The sequence below is a fragment of the Drosophila bipectinata genome, chromosome 3R (genome assembly GCF_030179905.1).
Source record: "Drosophila bipectinata strain 14024-0381.07 chromosome 3R, DbipHiC1v2, whole genome shotgun sequence".
NCBI classification, from domain to species: Eukaryota; Metazoa; Arthropoda; class Insecta; order Diptera; family Drosophilidae; genus Drosophila; species Drosophila bipectinata.
Genome location: NC_091739.1, coordinates 5,252,782 through 5,273,348, shown reverse-complemented (window position 1 = coordinate 5,273,348; position 20,567 = coordinate 5,252,782). Strand labels below are relative to the sequence as shown.

Below are 20,567 nucleotides of genomic sequence, written 5' to 3'. Positions count from 1 at the left end.
ACAATTACAGTATCGATAGTCATAGTAACACCAACATTATTAAATATATGGATATAACTACTTAATAATATATACGATGGTTACATCAGGATGCATTATTATTTTGTTGAAACACTATTTTAAAAAAATTTTCAAAATTTTTTTTCGATTTCTTGTTTAAATCTTAGTACTATCGAAAAACATAATTTCGGCAGCCCTGAAATATATCGAAATTCGATATAAATAAATAGTTTCAACATCCCTATAGTTTTATAAAAATGTCTTTTTCCGCCACCGGTGATTGTCAATTGGTTTCCCAGATTTACAAAGTATTATCTCTTAAAAAATACAACGACTAGTTTCCTTAACTGTTTACAATTTCAGTACAAGACGCACCGCGTCGTATGCAATGTCAAAGTGCTTCCAACACCTGTGACCCATTTTGAGCGGGAATCTAGGAATGACTTTCACTGGATGACGGCCGACCGATGGACCAGGATCGAGAGTGGCCTGTGGCTGATGTTGGAAAACCTGGCTCAGTGGAAGGATGCCCAGAAGTTAAACACAGAATTGCTGATCGATCACATTAATGTCCGTGTCCAGGCCACCGAGAAGCCGCATCCTGCCGCACATACTCTTTCAGCTGGCTTTGAAATCACACCGGAGGATCTCAACCTTGAGCTTCAGCTGCAGTATATAACATATGAAAATACCGCCATTTTGGGAGTTCACACAACCAAGCGTAGGCATGCCACGGAAGCACCTCCCAATGGCTCCAGTAGCAACAGACCAAGGTCAGCAAAGACTCGGTAAGTCTTGCGCAAGTTGGATCGAAGAAAACTATTGAAGAATAATCAAGCACTATAGCATAGTTGTAATTTAAATGAATGCCAATACGTTAAAAATTTTATTGAAAACCCAATTTCTTTTAGTGTCAATGCAAAACGGTCGAGACCTAAACACATCGATGCCGACGACGACGAGGATGAAGTACCTGCAGAGAGCCTAGTGCCTTCCAAAAATAAACGCGAAAGGAGATCGATTTCCCAAGGTAGTGGAACTAAAAAGTCTTTAGTCAATGGACTTGATTCTCGGCAAGAAAATGTGAAGCCAACTCCTCCAAAGAGGTGAATACACATAAGAGTCATTCTTACTTTGTGGAACGAATAAAAGTTTCTTTTCTTTCAGGAGCTCTAGAGCCAGCTCCGCAGAGCCTAAGCCCGCTCGTCGGTCTGTCCGATCACCCATTCGCCCTGGGCGCTTCAAAAACTTCGTCGTGGGGTAGGACACCATGAAATAAGTTTATTTGCAGTACTTTTTATTAATTGATGTTCGGGTGGTTTTTCAGAGATGCGACTTCTCGCAGATCCAAGCCAGAAAAGAAGGCCTCCAAACCCAAACCCAAGAAAGCAACATCTCCCTTGCCAACGACAGAGTCAAAAGTGGAGCAAATGGATGTCGCTCACTTTGATGCTCTTCAGCGGCTGGACAGCATTCTGGACATTCCGAAGCCGCGTGAAGTTGAGATTTTGTAAGTTTTTGTATTTTGAAATAAAGAATTTAAACCAGGCCTTAAACTTGGATGTGTACATAATCATAGACTGTTGGAAAATATGAGCGAACAAGATGTTCTCGATACCTTTGACACTTACAAAAGCGACTTCGACACCTTGTTCAAAGAGCGCCAGAACAAACACCACACCACAAGCTACATGAGCATTGATCATATGCATATCATGGATATTCTTAACAAAAGCATCCACGAAACCATGATAAAAAAGCTAGCTGAGAGCTACAGCAAGCGGAGCGTAAGTAAAAGCACGGGGGCTCACTCTTATACACGAAATACACGAACTATCTTCCCGTCCGCTCATTAGGCCCACACATCCCTGTTAATCAACGGTATGCTGCCCCTCTGGATCCTCCGTCTTTTTATGGACACCTATAAGTTGTCGCGTTCAGAGGCTGTGTGCCAGATTAGGGATCAAATGAAGTACAGTTCATATATGAAGGCCTTGAACGATGAACCACTGTGCTCGGACTTGGACTGATCACGTATTACATCTGAATGTTTTTCAATCACCATGGAATCATTCAGAACCCTCCCTAGTGGCCAGACCGAAACGAATGGCAGCCTGGCCTATAAGTCTAAAGCAATTAATTTATTTTTTGTCTTTATTTTTTGTGGAACTCATTTTGTAAGAGACATTATATTTATAAATACATATTTCATTTGCTTTCGAAAAAGGAAAACGATTAAGAAGCCGAATGTTGCAGTGTTATGGAGTGCTCTCTGGGCGAATTGCAATGGTGGATACGTGAGCTACGAAATTACTTTACTTAGAATCTAGACATGTCGGGAAGTAATGTTGATGAGTCGCAAACGCCCGGCAAGTGGTTGGTTAACCTCAGTCTGACCTCCACACTCCTATGTACAAACTATTTGGGCATATGACTGGATCATGGGACAGCTCTTAAAGCTCGTCGTGCTGCTGATCCTCCTCTTCATCCTCGGCAGTAGAGTTCTCCTGGCTTTCCGTCTTTGTTTCCTCCGTATCGTCGTCCTCATCTTCATCGAAATCGATTTGCTCCTCCTGTGAGACTCCCAAAGTCTGTCGCATCATCAGCTCGATGCTATCGGCGAACTGAGCTGTTTCCTGAAGCATGTATCCCGATCGCAGGGTGGCGGTACGGAACATCATCACGGCCATGTCCTTGGCGGTATCATCAGCTTCATCGGCCTCCACACGACGCAGAAGTTCGCGCATCAGAGGATGCCTGGGGTTGATCTCAAGCGTTTTCTTCTGGTTAAGATAGTATGTGCGTTGGGGATCGTCGGCCTTCTGGTGGGCATTCGACATGGCCAGACGCTCCATGTTACCGGTCCAGCCAAACACACCGGCTACCAGAGCGCATGGGGAGTTGCTTAACCTTTCCGACACCTGAGCCTTGGAGATCTGATCCTTCAGAGCGACATCGTTAAGCCATTTAACTAGAGGCTCAAAAGTGCTCTTCAGCAGCTCGAAGCTCTTCTTGCTCTTCTCAGACTCGTTGAGCTTGAAGCCCTCCTTGGCCACGTTCTGGAACTTCTTGCCATCGAACTCGGGCAGAGCCGAAATGCAGTACTCATCGACAGCCTCCACCAAGTAGAGCACTTCGTATCCCTTGCTCAGGAGACGCTCGACGAAGGGCGACTTCTCCACCTCACCGCGGTTGGCGCCGGCAATATAGTAGATATGCTCCTGCTTGGACTTCATGCGCTCCACGTATTCAGCCAGGGAGGTGACGCCCTTGCCGTTTGAGGTCTGGAAGCGAAGCAGCTTGGCGAGACGAGATCGGTTGCTGGGGTCCTCCATCACTCCCAACTTGATGCTGCAATTCAAGGAAAATGAAATTATATTATCATCTGCATGAAATATTAAAATATAGTTCTTGGAATTAAAAATTCCAAGTAAGGCCTCTTAAATTTTATAAAATATTAAATATTCTTATCAAGGTCAGTCTGATAATAAACTTCTTGATAATTCTATTTATAAATATCGCAAAGTTAGACAAGATTTCTATAATAGAACTTACTTGGTGGAGAACTCTTTCCAGAACTTCAGGTAGGCCTCCTTGTCGATCTTCTTCAGCATATCCAGAACCTTTCGTACCAGCTTCTTCTTAATCACCTTGATGAGTTTGTGCTGCTGGAGGGTCTCGCGAGAAACGTTCAGGGGAAGGTCGTCGGAATCTACCACACCGCGGATGAAGCTCAGGTAATTGGGCATCATGTCGTTGAACTCGTCGGTGATGAAGACACGGCGGACGTAAAGCTTGATGTTGTCCGACTTGGTGCCGTAGCGGTTGAAGGACTCCGAAGGCTGAACTTTAGGTACGTAGAGCAAACTCTTGAAAGTAACCTCTCCCTCGGCGATGAAGTGAGTCTGCGTGAGGGGCTCACTGGAGTCCTTGGTCAGGCTCTTGTAGAAGCTGGTGTACTCATCTTCGGTAACCTCGGCGGGCTTGCGGGTCCAGATGGGTTTGCTGTCATTGATCAGGAGCCAGTCCCAGGTGGTCTTGGACACCTTCTTGGTCTTGGGCTTGTCATCTTCGCTGGCCTCTTCCACCTTGGCGTCCTCATCCTCCACATCATCTTCGGTCTTCTCTGGCTTCGCCTCCTCCTCAATGGGCACCTCCTCGTCCACGGTCTTGCTCGACCACATCAGAATGGGGAAGTTGATGAACTGCGAGTACTTGCGAATAAGCTCACGGACGGTCTCCTCCTCCAGGAAGTCCTGGGCCTCCTCCTTGAGGTACAGCGAAATCACGGATCCTCGCTTAAGGGTATCTCCGCGGGGATCCTCGGTGATGCTGAAGCTGTTGGCGTCCGACTCCCAGATATACTGCTTATCATCGTTGTGCTTGGTGGTCACCACCACGCGATCGGCGACCAGGAAAGCCGAGTAGAAACCCACTCCAAACTGCCCGATCATGTCGTTCAGATCGCTTCCCTCCGACTTGGTGGGATCCTGCATTTTGGCCAGGAAATCGGCAGTGCCAGACTTGGCGATCGTACCCAAGTTATTGATCAGATCCTGATGGGTCATGCCAATACCAGAGTCCATGATGTGCAGCGCCTTGTTCTCTTTATCGGCCTTGATGCGGATGTGCAGCTCAGGGTTGCTTTCCAGCTCCTTGGCACTGGTCAACGCCAGCAGGCGGATCTTGTCGATGGCGTCGGAAGCATTGGAAATCAACTCACGCAGGAAAATCTCCTTGTTGCGGTACAGCGAGTTGATGATGAGCTTCATCATTCGGTTCACTTCGGTTTGGAAAGTGAACTTTTCGGCCTGTCCAAACAATAATATTGGTTCAATACAAAGTCTTACGTGTACTTTACGGATTATACAGAAAAAGACAAAAAAATGAAACACCCACCTTTTCACGGAGCTCCTTCAACTGCGCCACATTAAGACCGTCCAGTTGAATGGCCTCTTCCTCCCTCTTTAGCGTCTCTGCGTCTGAATTGGTATAGATAAAGGGGGCGTTTAACGCTGACGTGTACCAAAAATCACGGTAGCCTGGGGAGGCGTGGCTTACCTGTTCGAGAACCCTCTTTGAAGGAACCCAGGTCCAGGTCGATGGTCTCGGTGGAAGCCTCATCTTCTGCGGCAGCGATCTGATTAACGCCTAGCGTCACATGAAACATACATGAATTAATTAGGTTAAAACACCGGCTATGCGGCGCCCTGAAGCGTGGCAAGTGAGACTTACCTGCCAGAAGCAAGATGCCCAGCAGTAGATAGTATTTCATGATTGGGGATATCTCAGTTGATGAAGGACGTGGTATCAGTTCTTCCGGCGAAAGGCCACGTCACGAAAATCAAGACTTTCAAATCCAATAAATAATTCGCACTCGCGTCCGACTCGCTTATGCACGGAAAAAAAGTGGTGGTGCTTCGTTGCCGAAAAGGCCTTAAATAGTGGGGGTTGTGGATACCTTTTGGAATTGTGGCCTAAAACACCGACGGTCCCACCACGTTCTTGAGCTGTGGTCCTACTCAGGGTTGACAGTTTAGCCGTTTTCCGGCCAGATAGCCTTTTTCGCGAATCGATTTCAAGAATCCAGGCTTAATTCTTCAGATTTTTGCAAAATGGCTTAGCTGTGATCTAAAGTAGGGGGCACAAAATAAAAACAGACAGCCCAAAAAAAATCTTTATTCTCATATCTGAGGAATATTTTGGGTAGTACTTTTTTCCAGTAGAAAATTCCTACTAGGAATGTCGGAAATGACAGTCGCTTTTTGTTTTTATGATGTTTGATGATGAAAAAAATGATGTTTTTTTTTAGAGATCTGGGAGCCGAGAGAGCGAGAAACGTAGTAACGGTTCTATCCCTGATGAAAGCAACCAGATACTGCAATTTTACTTTTTGCACAAATCAAATAACTGTTATATTTTAAAAACAGCAAGAAGTTGGCACCACTGGTCGCCAGCTTACCCGAATCACAAATGACAGTGTGAATATAACTACATATATTCAAATTATGCCTGTAATTTTCATTCTTTTCTATTTTCTTATCATACCATTATCTCAAGAGATAAAAATTGTTTAAAGCAACGGCGCAATTACCCGTCAAACAGCATGTTCATTCTATTGCTTTGAGATAGAGATGGGATCGTGCAGACGATAGTTCCTCCACGGCACTCGCATTTCATCGCCCATTCCTAAGCCACAAGCTGTTTTTGACGTTCCGCTTTGGTCAGCTCTTCCTCACATGCTCCACCAACACACGCGCACCAATTGGGCAAGCACGAAATTAATGATTCCTGTAATCATTCAGCATTTGCGTGAGTCGTCAAACATACAAAATTTACGTTCAGTTGGGGGAAAGACCCGCCTACAGACGAGCTTGTATCTCCAGAATACATCCGATACCGCCCTGGTCAGGGCATCAGCAGAAGCTACGACACCAGCGAAAGCAGCGGGCAGAGCAACCGCAAAAACCTCTCGGCAGTGCCACTGCTCCGATTTTCAGTGAGCGGATCCCAATCGCGAGCAGCGTTTCGTCGATGTTAGTCGTGGAGGTGGAGCAGTAGCAGCAGGAGGCCTAGCCGTAGCCGTAGACGAGGCAGCCACAGTGTCAATTAGTAGTTTCGTATACCACCTCATTCATACAACGTACCACGAGCACCACTACCACCCCTCCCCCGTACCGTGTTATACAACAAAATTATTCCGTGTTTAACATACGCCGGCTGAAATCGCGCAACCCGATAATCGACGCAGCAAACGCATCTTGATCTAAAATCCAATTTCTGAGCCCATTGGACAAGGAGTAGTCGGAACACATTGACGAGTGCTGCAGCGTTGGAGAAAGCGGCTGTTGACAACTGGAACTGGAACTGGATTGGTAGTAACAGGAGCAGCCACAGCAAGGGCATACCACAATTCGCTAGCCAGAGCAGCTTCACCCGCTTCAACCATGAATATCGACGACTACGAATCGCTGCCCACCACCAGCGTTGGTGTGAATATGACGGCGGGCGCGATTGCGGGCGTGCTGGAGCATGTGATCATGTATCCGCTGGACTCAGTCAAGGTAAGCGCCCTGCCACCGAGCCGGCTGGTGGCACGTAACCGGAGGAGCACTTGTCCAAGAGTATAAACAAGCATACCTAACCTCACAAATGCGTGTACACAAACAAAAATTCGTATGCTCTGGCATAATCGTGATGTAATTCCTCGGGTTTTTAGTGCAACCGAGAGCTCTGGGGGCTCTTTGGGGGTTTAGACCCCGCAATTGCGCTTATCGGGGCACGTTCTGATGGTTTATGCTGCCCGCCGATAAGATTAACCCAGCCGTACGCCTGACAATCGCTGTAGAGTGCTACCTGTTATCAGTCATATGGACTGTTGGCCAAGCGACTTTCCCTGCGGAAATTCACCTTTAATTAGGTGGCCCGGAGCGCCTAGGCGCGTTCACCACTTGTGCAAATGCGTATGCAAATTTACTTTGCATCGTCGTAATGCAAAGGCTGCGTGTTTTATACATACATATGTGCCTTTCCAGTCCTCATGTACTTCTTGCCACTTGAATATTTATTGATTTTCCTATGTGTGGCCACTCGTGTGTCAACCCAATCGGCCGGTGACAGCCGGCAAGCAGTTTGGTGCCAGCCTAAAGCCTGGCCGGGATTCCCGGCGTCATCATTATAGTCTTTCGTCGCTTTGACGAGCTAATTTCACGCGGTTGCGCTGGCAGAGCGCTTCAATTGATCGGAATTCTAGCACTCTATTCACATTATTTTGAGCTTTGTTTATAAATAGCACCGGCGCAGCGTTGTCATTCTGATTTCACATATTATTTGCCTTATCAGGGCCCACTTAATGTGGTTGCTGCCGCCCCCGGAGAGCAGTGATTCATAGAGCCCATCTAGCCGCTCTCAGTTCCATCAGCTCCCTCCATTTATGTAATGGCAGTATCTATCCATCACCACTTTAATTAGGTTTCTGTTGTTTTCCCACTGGAGAACTATTCCTCACCTTGAATCGTCTTGTTGACTTGATATTGATAGTGAGCAGCAGCCGCGGCAGCCATATAAGCTGGCTGATAAATGCAGTTTAGGGCACTTTCCTGGAAGCGTTATCTCCCTGCGCTAAGCCCGCGTCTCCATGATTTACAATGTGGATGCTGTTTTCGCTTTGTGCAATAATTTTATAAGGCCTGGCTGGCAGGCACGCCTTTAAATACACATGCATAGGGTATATATATGCAATTAAATATATATAGGAGCTTATAGAACAAACCTACACGATTTAAAACTTGAACCCCATGCAGTGACTTGCTTATAAATCGGCGAAAGTGTTTCTCAACAATGAACAAGTTGTATGTTCGGCGGGCGCCACTATATCTGTGAATGGATGATTATAAACCAATTATTTTCAATTTCGATAAGATATAACGCATGTTCCTAGAAACCGTCACCACGGCTGACCACACGCTAATAAGCTAAATTTAAATAGATTGTATTTCGAAAACAAAAATGTCAGGTTCTAGAACAATTACGTTGCCAATGCTCCTACTTGGGATTGGTGGAAATCCCCAGAATTTGCAATTTCATTCGTGACGAAATTCACTTTTCCAGGTCTATTTAAATAAGTTCCTAAACCAAATAATAATCATGAGTAACAATGACTCTCATGTTATGAAGCCTTTTGCCACGGCCGACTCTTCAAACATTAACCTTTGATAACTGCTCGGCAATTACTGCGATTAACTCGAAATGAAGTTCGTTTAGAAGTTAAATAAGACCTGGGCCATATTATTTGCAACAATTTATTGCCACACAATGCAAATATTTAATTTCTTTCATCGCCCTTTCACAGACTCGAATGCAGAGCTTGTCACCGCCAACAAAGGATTTAAATATACTTTCTACCTTTCGGAACATGGTCACCCGTGAGGGTTTATTAAGGTAAATTATACAATCATGGACAATACCTGTTTACTGATAAACTAAACGATTTGCAGACCTATTCGTGGAGCCAGCGCTGTAGTCTTGGGAGCCGGTCCTGCGCATTCGCTCTACTTTGCCTCCTACGAGATGGTCAAAGAACTGACGGCAAAGTTCACAAAACACAACAACCTCAACTACGGTGAGTAAAGCGCTTCCCTATCCTTCACTGGCCACTAACCCTTCGGATTTGGTATAGTGATTTCGGGAGTGGTGGCCACTGTTATTCACGATGGCATCTCCAGCCCCACGGACGTCATCAAGCAGCGGATGCAGATGTACAACTCGCCGTACACATCGGTTGTCACCTGCATACGGGACGTTTATAAGAAGGAGGGCTTTAAGGCATTCTACAGAGCATATGGGACGCAGCTATTCATGAACTTACCATATCAGACGATACATTTTACAATATACGAGTTTATTCAGAACAAAGTAATTATCTAAGCTCACCCTTTGGGTCGTACTGTAACCTCAAGATTATTGCTATTTACAGTTTAATCTGGAGCGGAAATACAATCCAAAGGTGCACATGGTGGCGGGTGCAGCGGCGGGTGCCAGTGCGGCGGCCATCACAACGCCATTGGATGTTGTCAAGACGCTACTAAACACTCAGGAGACAGGTCTAACCCGAGGCATGATCGAGGCTGCCCGCAAGGTACTTGTAACACAAGTATTCTCTAGGAATCATTTATTTATCCAACTTTGTGTTATTCAGATCTACCATATGGCTGGTCCATTGGGCTTCTTCAGAGGAATGACTGCCCGCGTGCTGTACTCCATGCCGGCGACAGCTATTTGCTGGTCCACGTACGAATTCTTCAAGTTCTACCTTTGCGGCATGGACGCCGAAAAGTACAAATCGTCAATTACGGGTAAAGCTGAGATCCGCAAAACGGACTACGTACTCCCGGCGAGCGAAGGCGCTGAGCACACCGATCAGGAGCGGGAGCGAGAGTCAAAGGAGAGTGCTGCCACTGCGACACTACATCCAGCGCCCACATCCGTAAACCCATCTGGTGCCATCAAGACGGTATGCGAGCTGTCAACGCGACCCGCCGCACCCACAATCAACCTACACACGAGGCATACGGACGTGAAGAGTCCCTACGAGCGGGGATTCTCTACGTAGGCACGTGGACGTGGCCGCGAGCGGGGCCTTCGTTCGAATTTCGAAACGTTTGTAGAAGCAGTAGCGACAGCTAAACCTAAGCGTAGCTTTTAGTTGGCAGCGTGTGTCGGGAGGGCTGGGGGATGGGTCGGATTAGGTTGTGGTGGTCGCCACGGCATTAGAAATGCCTGTGCCACCGGTCGGCTAATCCCAGCTGTTCCCACGCCCCCGATCCCAGCTGCTTGTATGAATACTCTGCGAGGAGTCGGTGAGAGAGTTTTATCACTCCATAGACGGAGGTTAAATCGTAGTTGTTGTTCTGCACAAAACTCTCGCTCTCACACTTACGCAAAAACTCCCAAACAAAAACAAAAACAAAAGAATCACCACCCCCTACCCAAGCACACTACACACTACACACCCCAAACAACAAACAAAACACAGTTTTAGGCGAAAAGCGAAATTCTTGTTAAAAATAATGCTAATGCTAATTCTTGTACAATACTATTACCTATTACCTACTATTATGTATTACAACTCTGATTTATTACATATGTATATTTTTTAAAGTTTCGAAAATATATATGCATATATTTATGTTGATCGTTGTAAAGTAACCAAGAGCGAAACAATGTAAAGCGAGAGGCGCGAGCGGAAATTCAATAATTTGTAATCAAATTACATTTAAATCTTCAAACTGAGATGTTACAAAACAAAATATAACGAACCGCAGAATCCCCCAGAATAGTCCAGTTCAGAGCCCGAAAAACTACATAACTAGCCAACCCAACTGTAGACCAGTAGCCTAGCTATATGCGTTGTCCCCTGCCGGGCACTTGACTGCGATTGCCCCCATCCTGCTGGACGATCATCCTATCCTTAAACTATTTTTTATTTACCATTTACCAGTCATCACACATTCTAACGTGCCCGAGGCAGCACTAGGCAGTTCTAGTTGTAATCCCAGTCAAGTGTCGCGACATCGGACAACAACCCCAATCCCCAAAACATACAATAATGCATCATATTATTACGTTCACTGTTATTTTTGTTTATATATATATGCATAATATATATATGTATGAATACGCTACACCGAATATTATAAAACGGCAAGGTGTAGCCCTAAAATTAAAATTTTATTGTTAAAGAACTCAGCGGCAAGAACCCATTGGCTCGAGAGGGGCCCATTAAACGGATAAAAGAAAACATACGATTTATGTCAAATGCATTAACAACAATTGGCTTTTATTGTTTTTTTTTCGATAACAGAGTTTTGATTCGAAAGCTAGAGGATTGAATCCACGCCCCGGCGACGGGAGCGCTGCGACAGGATTGGACGGGGCTTGTAAAGATCATCGTTGGAGTACCGCTGCTGCTGGCACAGCTTCTGGCTGAGTCGTCTGCGGGACATGGTGACTGCAGAGTAAATAAACACATTAATCTTTCGACTTCGAGGAAGGGCTCGACAGATATGAAGCGAAGGAGTTGAAGACTTGCGGGAAGCGCTTACCCGCATAATTTTGACTTTGATAGGACTAGAGGGTCCTATCACACAGCTACATACATATGTGTGTGTTTTTGTAAATACATAATTTAGTTAATAATGGGCATGACCGGCATGTGGGGAGAAATAGAGGCGGTAGATAATAATGGGGATGAGCATGATGTTTAGATTAATCAAAGAGTGAGGGGTTACAAAGAGTGATTCTTGGTTTCGCAGCTACATACAGTACTCTGCATAGCTACTATACGCACCATTTTCCTGCTTCTCGAGAGCCTCGTTCTCCTTGGAATTAATGCTTGCCTCGGATGGCGTCGGTGATGACTTTGCCTCGTCGCGCCGCAGCTTCTTGGCCGGACTGCCGGATGTGCTGCTGCCGGGACTACACGGTCGGGCTGGTGCTGTTTCCCTCAGGTCTTCTGGATGGGGCTGCTCCGGCGCACTGCTCCGTCTACGTTTGGATATGCTCCTGCGAAGTGCTCTCACATCCACCACATCCCCTGGCGATCCTTCCGAGCTCAGCCTGTTCACCAAGATTTTACGGTCCTCTATTAGTTTGTTGATTAACTGCAGACGATCCTTAAACTCCTCCGGGTTTTCTTCAAAATGGGTCACCCAGTCACCGGAAACCACATCATCTGGATCCTTCGAGCTTGGAACTTGTGGGGCGGGTGGTTCATCTGTCTGTTGGCTGGTGGTATCAGTGGATTCTGGATTCTCTACGATCGCTGGAGGATCATCTTTGCCTTCCTCTGCACTCTTTGTGTTTTCTCCATCACCCATCTCCAATCCTGTATGCTTTTTGCTGCTATCACTAGTAGATTGGGATTCTGATACTGCGCTTTCAGGTATTTCTGTACGATCTGCTTCCAATACTTTCGGTTCAGACGATTCCTTTGTGAATCCTGTCCCCGCTTCATCTTTTGGTTCTTCAGCATCAGTCGCTCCTGGTTTACTTGTCGGTAGATCTTTTCCCGACTGTGACCCACCGCCCAGTTCTATAAAACTGGTGGACGATTGCGTCAAGATGTCACTGACCAAAACAACACCACCGGACGCGGCTTTGTCGCATGCACCGTTGCTGTCCCCATGAGAGTTCCCATTTGTACCATTGCCGTTCTCCACAGTGGCGTCAGCTTTCTCCGGGGCAGATGTTGCATCTGGAGTTGAAGTCTTTGCTGGGCCTCCTGAGCTAGGTGGCTTGCCCTCATCGTTGGAATCAGAGCCTCGGCGTTTGAGGAGTTTGGCTTTGCTCTCGTTGTGATCATCTTGGATAGCAGTGTTTGTAGCGCTGCTGGATGAGCTGGACTTGTGGCGGTCACGATTTCGACTTCGCTCATGGTCCTTTCTTTTGGACGAAGAGCTGCTGCTGCTGTGGTGACTGCGACTATGACTACTTCTATCCTTATCCTTATCCTTGTCCTTATCCCTATCCTTATCCCTAACCTTATCCTTATCCTTATCTTTATCTTTATCCCTATCCTTATCTCTATCTTTTTCCCTATCAGTCCGCGACGAGGATGAGCTAGATTTGTGTTTTTTGTGGGAGGAGGAACTAGATTCGTGGCGGGATGAGGAGGTGGATATGGAACGCTTTGAGGATGATGATTCCTGATGGCTCCGACTGGAGGAACTCTTTTCGGTTTTCGAGCTGCTGCTGCTCTTGTGTTTAGAGCTAGAGGAGTGTGACGAGGAGTGTTTCGAGCTGGAGGAATGCTTACTGCGCGACTGGTCTCGGCTACGATCGCGATCGCGGTCGCGGTCACGGTCCCTATCCTTACTTTTCCGGCGGTGTTTGTCATCAGAGTGATGGCGACGGTCTTTGTCCCTATCTTTAGCGTCGCTCTTCGCATTGGCAGGCGACACCATCGTCTCACACCTTTTAGAAATTTCTTCCGGAGGAGCAACTCCTAAAGCTTTCTCCCTCTCCTTTTCTTCTGTTGCTCCAGAAAGAGATTCCTTCTTCTTTTCCTGTGAGGCGGAATTTTCAGTCTCCTTAGACCCTGAATCCGGAACAGCTTCCTCTGAGGCCGAGCCATTGTAGCCCTCAGGCGGAGGTGGTGGTTGTGTTGGAGGTGGTGGCGTTGGAGGGGGTACTGATGGGGGTGGCGGTGCTGGTATCTCTGCTGGCGCCGGAGGCATCTCAAGTCTTGGTGGCAATGACGATTCATCTTTTGGTGGAGCTGGTGGTGGCTCTACAATTGGAGGCGGAGGTGGGGGATCATCTTTTGGTGGCGGCGGAGGAGGTGGTTCATTTATGGGCACTGTTGGTGGTGGTAGAGGCGGTTGAACCGTTTCTATGAGCTCAATGCTAGCGTTGTTGGCGTCCACAATGTTCGCCTTTACTTCCGACATAATGGCATCCTCGATGGAAAGAATGGGGGGTCCCCCTTTTATGTCCTCTGATACAGAGTTCTTGCGATCAGTACCTAGTATCAACAGAAGCTATTAACATCAAATAACAACTAAGAATAAGAAACATACCCTCAAAGGTTATGGCATCCTTCTTAATATCAAAGTGCAGATGGCGACTTTCATTAGTAGCATCACTGGAGTTCTCGCTGAACTTTGGCATCTGGGCCTCCTCTGAAATGTTGGCTGGCGTCGTGTCAATGTTGTTACCTTTTGAGACTGCTGCTTGCTGGACATCATTCGCAGACTCGGTTGATGAGGCCATGGTTAGGCGGCTATCGCTAGACACCTGGGAAAGCTGCGACGCCTGGGAGACGCCGTTAACAGAGTCTGAATTGTTTATGGACCCGTTATTTAACTCCTCTTTTCTGGAGTCCGCCTTGTCCTCGCTCACTGGCTCATACGATGGAGAAGTATCGTCATCGAAGTTTCTGTCATCCACGCCTGGCGGCAAGTCATCCTCCTCCTTACTTTCTTCCTTTACATCGGACTTAACAGTGGCGCGATCGGAATCCGGACTGATCTGTTCCAGGTCAGTGGGCATGAGTCCAGCAGCCGTTTCCACTTTTAGCATACTGCTGCCGTTCATGTGGCCAGCAAATGGCGGCAACGGTGGCGCAGGGAGCAATGTGGGTCTTGCTGGCGGCGGAGGAGGAGGTGTGATTCCCAGGTACTTGTAGACAATGCTCTCGATCTTTGGCTCGAATATGGTGGCAACCTTGGGGTTGACCACCTGGTCCACGATTTGATCCACTCCCTTGTTGAGGACGTCAGAGCTGCAATACAAGAACGTTATATTTCAGTTGGATGCTTATTTAAGGCCAGGCACTTACTCTATAAGATGCTTGCGTAGCTTCTCCCGCAATTGGAGCTTATTAGTGTCTGGCGTCCAGTGCTGCTTCGACAGGAAGTCGCTGACCGCCGTCTCCACCCTGTTCCGCACATTCTGGTAAGCGGGCTTTGTGTCCACGTCGGCCAGGCAGCAGTTGAACCGGAACTCATCGAACACGCCCTGCGATTTTACCTCCTCGATGAGGCTTTTTACAAATTCGTCCATGTTTGTTACATGCGTTTCATCTCCAATTGTTTTTACAAGATCTAGTGAAGAGACTTGCCTATCGGATTCGGCTATCGCTAGGTGTATACATATGTTCGCAGGCTGATGGCACGTAGCGCGACTGTGAGGTGACGCAAATGCAATATGATTTATTTCTGCATATATATTTTTGCGAAAATAGAAATATTTTTTTTTATATAACGAGTATATTATTGCTTGCTTTGTTAAATAATAATTATATTATTAATAATTAAATATTAATTATATATGAACGACCCTAAGACTCAAATATATATGAGTGGAAGTTTTGGAATAAATTTTTTAGAGTGAAATTAAGTATTACAAATTTTATGAAAGAGTTGTAAGAGTAAATATCTTTAAATTTAATTACTAAACGTGTAAACATGCATCGTCAGCAATCAATTTATTAAATTAGTTATTCTGGTACCTGTGACTGTGACTTTTTCGATTAAGGCGCGCAATGGTTTACCATCTCTAAGAAAATATCGATACTTGCGAGCCATCGATGCCCACAGTTGCAACCCGATTACTATATTTTGGCGCACGCGAAGCGCCCAGTTATAGGAATTTTATTGTTTCTGGTTGTGTTTGATATTTAAGTAGCACAATTGAGTGATATAATGAAACTGAGTGCGGGTTCACACTCCGAAATCGAGGGTGAAGGCGCCCAGAGTAATGTGTCGTACAATTCCCAGAACCCTGTGGAAGTAGCTTCTGATTTAGAGGCGGCGGCGGCGCCTAACGCCGACTCACAGGGCCCAAATCAGCAAACCGTCACAGATATAACGGCGAGCCTAACGGAGCGTCATGATTCGCCAGAAAAGCCTGCGGAAAATCTGGCCGAGATATCTGTTGACGTGGAAATGGACGCCGACACAGATAGACACTCCTCAGACTCCCCTGCGGGCAGGCAGCTGCAGAGGCCGCCACAGCAGCGTCTCTCGGCCGTGAACAGTGAGTACAACATAAACAGCGGACATACCCCGCCTTTTGTTATCCATATGCTAATATAAACTTTTACCTCGTGCGTGCCTTTGCTTGTGTGTGTACTTGTACTTTTTCGTTCCGCGTTTGTAGGGAAGCGCGATCTAATCAATTTGCAGTCGGCCCTGAGCCCCAAATACATCGGCTATGCCAACGCCAACTCGCCCACGCCACCTTCGGATTCGGACGACACCATACGCACAACGAGAAGGCGCCTGAACCAAGCGGCGTCTCTTAACGGCAGCAGTACCGGCGAGAGCCTGTCCCGAGATAATGATTCACCAAAGACGGTTGGTCCAGGTCATGGTGCTGTCGAGGAGGGCGGCATCAAGCAGTACATGAGTCCCATAGAGAAATTATTGATGAAAAACGGCGCCAGCTCGCCAAACAGTACGGGGTTTGAAGCGGACGCCGAAGATCTGGCTATCCGGCCCGTTCGCAAGCAACTCAAGCGGAAGATGAAGAGAATGAGCAAAGCAAAGGCAGCCACCAATGTCGATGCCCAGCCTTTGGTAGTGGAAAATACCAGCGAAGTAGTAGATAATGAACCTCACAACACAGAAAATACTTCAAACGAAATTGATGAAATAGTTACCTCGAAATGCGAGACTGAAGTTGAGACTGAAGCCGAAGCTGAGGCTGATACTGCTGTGGAAGTGAATGTCCAGGAGGAAGACATAACTGAAGCTGAGAATCACACAGAATCTAATGAATTAGTGGAGGAGCCAAAAGATTTGGAAAAGCCAAGCGAGCTTCCATTTGCCTTGCCGCAGTCGACGTCGACAGAGGCGGAACTAAAGTCGCCACCAGATGTGAGCTCAAGCACATTCACTCAACCTGAAGTGAACAGCTCAATGAAATCCCCCTCCTCGGTAAGCATAGACAGTGCGAAGGGGCTGTCTATTGTTACCGATCCTGGGTGGCCGACCTACCAAGTGGGTGATTTGTTTTGGGGCAAGGTCTTCTCGTACTGCTTCTGGCCCTGCATGGTGTGTCCGGATCCGTTTGGCCAAATCGTTGGTAATATGCCGAGTCATCCCCAGCGCTCGTCTTTGGACGCAGCTACAGTTCCGATCCAAGTGCATGTGCGATTCTTCGCGGACAATGGAAGGCGGAACTGGATCAAGCCCGAAAACCTGCTGCCCTTTGCTGGTCTGCAGGCATTCGAGGAACTTCGAGAAGAGGTTCGCATAAAGCACGGACCGAAGAGTGCCAAGTACAGGCAGATGAATCCCAAGCGAGCTAAGCTAACTATTTGGAAGCAGGCCATCGAAGAGGCCCAGATCGTGACACAGCTACCTTACGCGGAGCGACTCGAGAAGTTCTACCAGGTCTACGAGAATGCCGTGTAAGTATACATACACATCAGAGATGATGAAGTACATTTTTTCTTGTTCTTGCTTATTGCCAAGTTCCAGGAAGGAACTATTCTTAGGAATCGACTTTTCTCATACAAGTTTTCCTTCGTTTTAGCACGCTGAACAAGCAGAAGCGCAAACGCACCAATTCCATGATGCAAGACACCTCTGACGTGGGCAGCAGCCTGTACGACTCCACGGACAACTTGCTCAGCCGGCAGTCCACACAGTTGGCGGCCTCGAAACGCGAACGCTCCGAATCTCCCTTCAGTCCCGCCTTTTCTCCGGTGAAGAGCAAAAACGAAATGCGCGCCAAGCGTCGTAAACTTAGCGGCGGCATCGAGACCGAAACTGGTAGATCCACCACAGCTGTGAGCACACTGCAGGCACGAGGCACCAGTTCCGAAAAGACTTCTCCTGACGCCTCTCTCTACGAGAATCCGGAATTCGGGCAGCTGTTTGATGTAATCAAGGAATACGTGATGGTTCATCGCAACGAGGAGAAAGTGGAAAAAGTACTCCTGGCTGTGGTCAGTAACATATGGTCGTTGAAGCAGATCCAACTGCGCGAGCTCGAGCGCGACATGTCCAGTGGGCAGATGGAGCAGCAGCTGGGCTCTGCTGTTGTGGAACGAGGCCGCGGTGTGGGGTCCATTAAGAGGCTGTCGAATCGTTTGAAAACGATGATGGTGAGGCGCAGCATGACTCCCGTGGTGGCACCCAGTCCAACACCGGCCATTGCCGAGCCGGAGCGTCGACATTCTGAGGTAACAAAGCCTAGGAAACTTGTCAACCGGCCCATCGACGAGGTAGTTGAGGATATCTTGCAGCTGGACAGCAAGTACCTCTTCCGTGGACTCAACCGCGAACCGGTCTGTAAATACTGCTATGCCCCGGGATCCAATCTGCAGCGCTGCTCGCGCAACTGCAACAACTGGCTGCATGAAGACTGCCTGGAGCGAAAGAAATCCGGCACACCCATGCCTAAGAAAGGCGTTAGGAAGCCAAAAGATATCTCAGCCAGCTCCAACTCCCAATCCCCCGTTCCGGAAATAATAGAACATGTAACGGGGGACGGGGTCGCCAGTGTCTTGTCACCTTTGATCTGCCACGAGTGCAGCATTGGGGAGCCCGAGGGGTGTGTCATTTGTCACCAAGTAGAGTCACCAACGGCCTCATTACCCGGATCTCCACTTAAGGAAGATGAGCCTCAAACCATTACGGAGGATAAACTGCTCACTTGCAGCCAGCCCATGTGTGGAAAACGGTTCCACATAGGCTGCTGTAAGTACTGGCCCCAGGCTAGTAGCGCCAAACAGTCGCCCCGCTGTCCACGACATGTGTGCCACACCTGCGTCTCGGACGATCCCAGCGGCAAGTTCCAGCAGGTGAGCAACTCGAAGCTGGCCAAGTGCGTCCGATGCCCGGCCACTTACCATCAAGACTCCCACTGCATTCCCGCGGGCACCCAGATGCTAACTGCCACCAACATCATCTGTCCCCGCCACACCATCGCCAAGGGGGACGCCCACGTCAACGTGCTGTGGTGCTACATATGCGTCAAGGGCGGAGAGCTGGTCTGCTGCGAAACCTGCCCCATTGCAGTCCATGCCCACTGCCGCAATATCCCGATTAAGACCAACGAAAGCTATATCTGCGAAGAGTGCGAGAGCGGACGACTCCCCCTGTACGGGGAAATCATTTGGGCAAAGTTCAATAACTTCCGGTGGTGGCCGGCCATTATACTGCCCCCGACTGAAATTCCCAGCAATATACTAAAGAAATCCCATGGCGACAACGACTTTGTGGTGCGCTTCTTTGGCACTCACGATCACGGCTGGATATCCCGCAGAAGGGTGTACCTCTACATCGAAGGCGACACTGGCGACGGGCCCAAGACCAAGTCCCAGCTGTCCAAGAACTATATAGCCGGCGTGGCGGAGGCGACCCGTTTTCTGAAGGTCATTAAGGCCCGCCGGCAAGAACAAGCCATCGCCCGGCAGAATGGCAGTAAGCTCCAACCACCGCCCTACACCAAAATAAAGGCCAACAAGGCAGTGGCGCCAGTGCGGTTCATGCAGAACCTCGAGGATCTAAGCGCCTGTGACTGTCGGCCGGAACAGGACCACCCCTGTGGCCCGGAGGCTGGTTGCCTCAACCGAATGCTATTCAACGAGTGCAACCCGGACTTTTGCCGCGCTGGAGATGCCTGCGAGAACCGGATGTTCGAGAAGCGCATTTCGCCCCGCCTGGAAGTAGTCTACATGAACGAGCGCGGCTTTGGACTCGTGTGCCGGGAGCCCATTGCCGAGGGCACTTTTGTGATAGAGTACGTCGGCGAGGTCATCAACCATGCTGAGTTTCAAGAGCGGCTCGTTCAGAAGCAGCGCGATCGTGATGAAAACTATTACTTCCTGGGCGTGGAGAAAGACTTCATCATCGACGCCGGGCCAAAGGGGAATCTCGCGCGCTTCATGAACCACTCGTGCGACCCGAACTGCGAGACTCAGAAGTGGACGGTCAACTGTGTCCACCGTGTGGGACTCTTCGCCATCAAGGACATTCCGGCGGTATGTAGAGGAGTATTATTATCTTAGAACTTTATTTGAAAAATTGTATTCTCTTCGCCAGAACACTGAGCTTACTTTCAACTATCTGTGGGACGATCTCATGAACAATAGCAAAAAGGCCTGCTTCTGCGGGGCAACTCGCTGCTCCGGCGAGATTGGCGGCAAGCTCAAAGATGGCACTGCCAAGGTAAGTGACTCCTCCATTTACAACCGAGCTGCTTTAAAAATAACTCCACTCTCCCACCACTTAGGAATCAACGTCGCAGGGCAGCAAGGGCAAGAGCAGTAACAAGCTGAAACATTTTGGAAAGGCCAAGGGGTCCATGGTGCGCATCCACGTCGGACCCCCCAAAAAGGCAAAAAAGCCACCGAAGGTTAAGCACATTAGCGCGGACGATGAGCCGGTGGAGGAGGTTGCGGTTACAACTGAACTTTGAAATTGCCCAACATGACGGATGGCATGAACATGTTGTTTTTCTTTACTTTTCTTTTTTTTTTGTAAACATTGCATTTTGTTATATTTTGAAGAATAATCACTGCATTGCTGAACACACCACATATATTTATTAAC

General features: G+C 47.9%; 5 protein-coding genes across 6 annotated transcripts; 3 read left to right on the top strand and 2 right to left on the bottom strand.

The window, feature by feature from the left end:
- The first annotated feature begins 196 nt into the window (after positions 1-196).
- Positions 197-2,767, top strand: LOC108127450 (uncharacterized protein CG4951). Its single transcript, XM_017244529.3, has 7 exons — positions 197-308; positions 364-788; positions 912-1,106; positions 1,168-1,260; positions 1,328-1,510; positions 1,580-1,787; positions 1,857-2,767. The coding sequence occupies exons 1-7, from the start codon at positions 258-260 to the stop codon at positions 2,028-2,030; spliced, it is 1,329 nt and encodes a 442-aa protein (XP_017100018.2). The 5' UTR covers positions 197-257; the 3' UTR covers positions 2,031-2,767.
- On the bottom strand, positions 2,137-5,447 carry Gp93 (heat shock protein 90 Gp93). The gene is made up of 5 exons (XM_017244528.3): positions 5,236-5,447; positions 5,062-5,151; positions 4,900-4,982; positions 3,556-4,811; positions 2,137-3,351 (listed from the first exon to the last, which is right to left on the bottom strand). Exons 1-5 carry the CDS (start codon positions 5,273-5,275, stop codon positions 2,454-2,456), a joined length of 2,367 nt encoding a protein of 788 aa, XP_017100017.2. The 5' UTR covers positions 5,276-5,447; the 3' UTR covers positions 2,137-2,453.
- A 707-nt stretch (positions 5,448-6,154) lies between these two features.
- mfrn (mitochondrial iron transporter mitoferrin) lies at positions 6,155-10,707 on the top strand. Of its 2 annotated transcripts, none has more exons than XM_017244530.3 (7): positions 6,155-6,312; positions 6,369-7,064; positions 8,852-8,940; positions 8,997-9,121; positions 9,179-9,414; positions 9,476-9,637; positions 9,698-10,707. In XM_017244530.3, exons 2-7 carry the CDS (start codon positions 6,948-6,950, stop codon positions 10,109-10,111), a joined length of 1,143 nt encoding a protein of 380 aa, XP_017100019.1. In that variant the 5' UTR covers positions 6,155-6,312; positions 6,369-6,947; the 3' UTR covers positions 10,112-10,707. The 2 variants fall into 2 exon arrangements, with proteins under 2 accessions (XP_017100019.1, XP_017100020.1); XM_017244531.3 differs by having other exon boundaries at positions 6,184-6,312; positions 6,387-7,064.
- Positions 10,708-11,317: 610 nt separating this feature from the next.
- BOD1 (Biorientation Defective 1) lies at positions 11,318-15,231 on the bottom strand. Its single transcript, XM_017244526.3, has 4 exons — positions 14,840-15,231; positions 14,079-14,782; positions 11,849-14,023; positions 11,318-11,509 (listed from the first exon to the last, which is right to left on the bottom strand). The coding sequence occupies exons 1-4, from the start codon at positions 15,061-15,063 to the stop codon at positions 11,379-11,381; spliced, it is 3,234 nt and encodes a 1,077-aa protein (XP_017100015.2). The 5' UTR covers positions 15,064-15,231; the 3' UTR covers positions 11,318-11,378.
- A 369-nt stretch (positions 15,232-15,600) lies between these two features.
- Positions 15,601-20,552, top strand: NSD (Nuclear receptor binding SET domain protein). The gene is made up of 5 exons (XM_017244501.3): positions 15,601-16,038; positions 16,162-17,416; positions 17,542-19,996; positions 20,058-20,183; positions 20,248-20,552. Exons 1-5 carry the CDS (start codon positions 15,705-15,707, stop codon positions 20,431-20,433), a joined length of 4,356 nt encoding a protein of 1,451 aa, XP_017099990.2. The 5' UTR covers positions 15,601-15,704; the 3' UTR covers positions 20,434-20,552.
- The last annotated feature ends 15 nt before the right edge of the window (positions 20,553-20,567 follow it).

Bases quoted from the DNA above. Each gene is read 5' to 3' on its own strand.
- BOD1 (XM_017244526.3), bottom strand. From the start codon at position 15,063: ATGGACGAATTTGTAAAAAGCCTCATCGAGGAGGTAAAATCGCAGGGC. The intron at 14,783-14,839 runs GTAAGTGCCTGG...CTTGTATTGCAG, and splicing joins CTACGCAAGCATCTTATAGA to CTCTGACGTCCTCAACAAGG. The intron at 14,024-14,078 runs GTATGTTTCTTA...TGTTGATACTAG, and splicing joins GGATGCCATAACCTTTGAGG to GTACTGATCGCAAGAACTCT.
- LOC108127450 (XM_017244529.3), top strand. From the start codon at position 258: ATGTCTTTTTCCGCCACCGGTGATTGTCAATTGGTTTCCCAGATTTAC. The intron at 789-911 runs GTAAGTCTTGCG...AATTTCTTTTAG, and splicing joins CCAAGGTCAGCAAAGACTCG to TGTCAATGCAAAACGGTCGA. The intron at 1,788-1,856 runs GTAAGTAAAAGC...TCCGCTCATTAG, and splicing joins AGAGCTACAGCAAGCGGAGC to GCCCACACATCCCTGTTAAT.
- NSD (XM_017244501.3), top strand. From the start codon at position 15,705: ATGAAACTGAGTGCGGGTTCACACTCCGAAATCGAGGGTGAAGGCGCC. The intron at 16,039-16,161 runs GTGAGTACAACA...CCGCGTTTGTAG, and splicing joins GCGTCTCTCGGCCGTGAACA to GGAAGCGCGATCTAATCAAT. The intron at 19,997-20,057 runs GTATGTAGAGGA...TCTCTTCGCCAG, and splicing joins CCATCAAGGACATTCCGGCG to AACACTGAGCTTACTTTCAA.
- mfrn (XM_017244530.3), top strand. From the start codon at position 6,948: ATGAATATCGACGACTACGAATCGCTGCCCACCACCAGCGTTGGTGTG. The intron at 8,941-8,996 runs GTAAATTATACA...AACGATTTGCAG, and splicing joins ACCCGTGAGGGTTTATTAAG to ACCTATTCGTGGAGCCAGCG. The intron at 9,415-9,475 runs GTAATTATCTAA...TGCTATTTACAG, and splicing joins ACGAGTTTATTCAGAACAAA to TTTAATCTGGAGCGGAAATA.
- Gp93 (XM_017244528.3), bottom strand. From the start codon at position 5,275: ATGAAATACTATCTACTGCTGGGCATCTTGCTTCTGGCAG. The intron at 4,983-5,061 runs GTAAGCCACGCC...ATACCAATTCAG, and splicing joins CAAAGAGGGTTCTCGAACAG to ACGCAGAGACGCTAAAGAGG. The intron at 3,352-3,555 runs GTAAGTTCTATT...CTTGAATTGCAG, and splicing joins TGGAAAGAGTTCTCCACCAA to CATCAAGTTGGGAGTGATGG.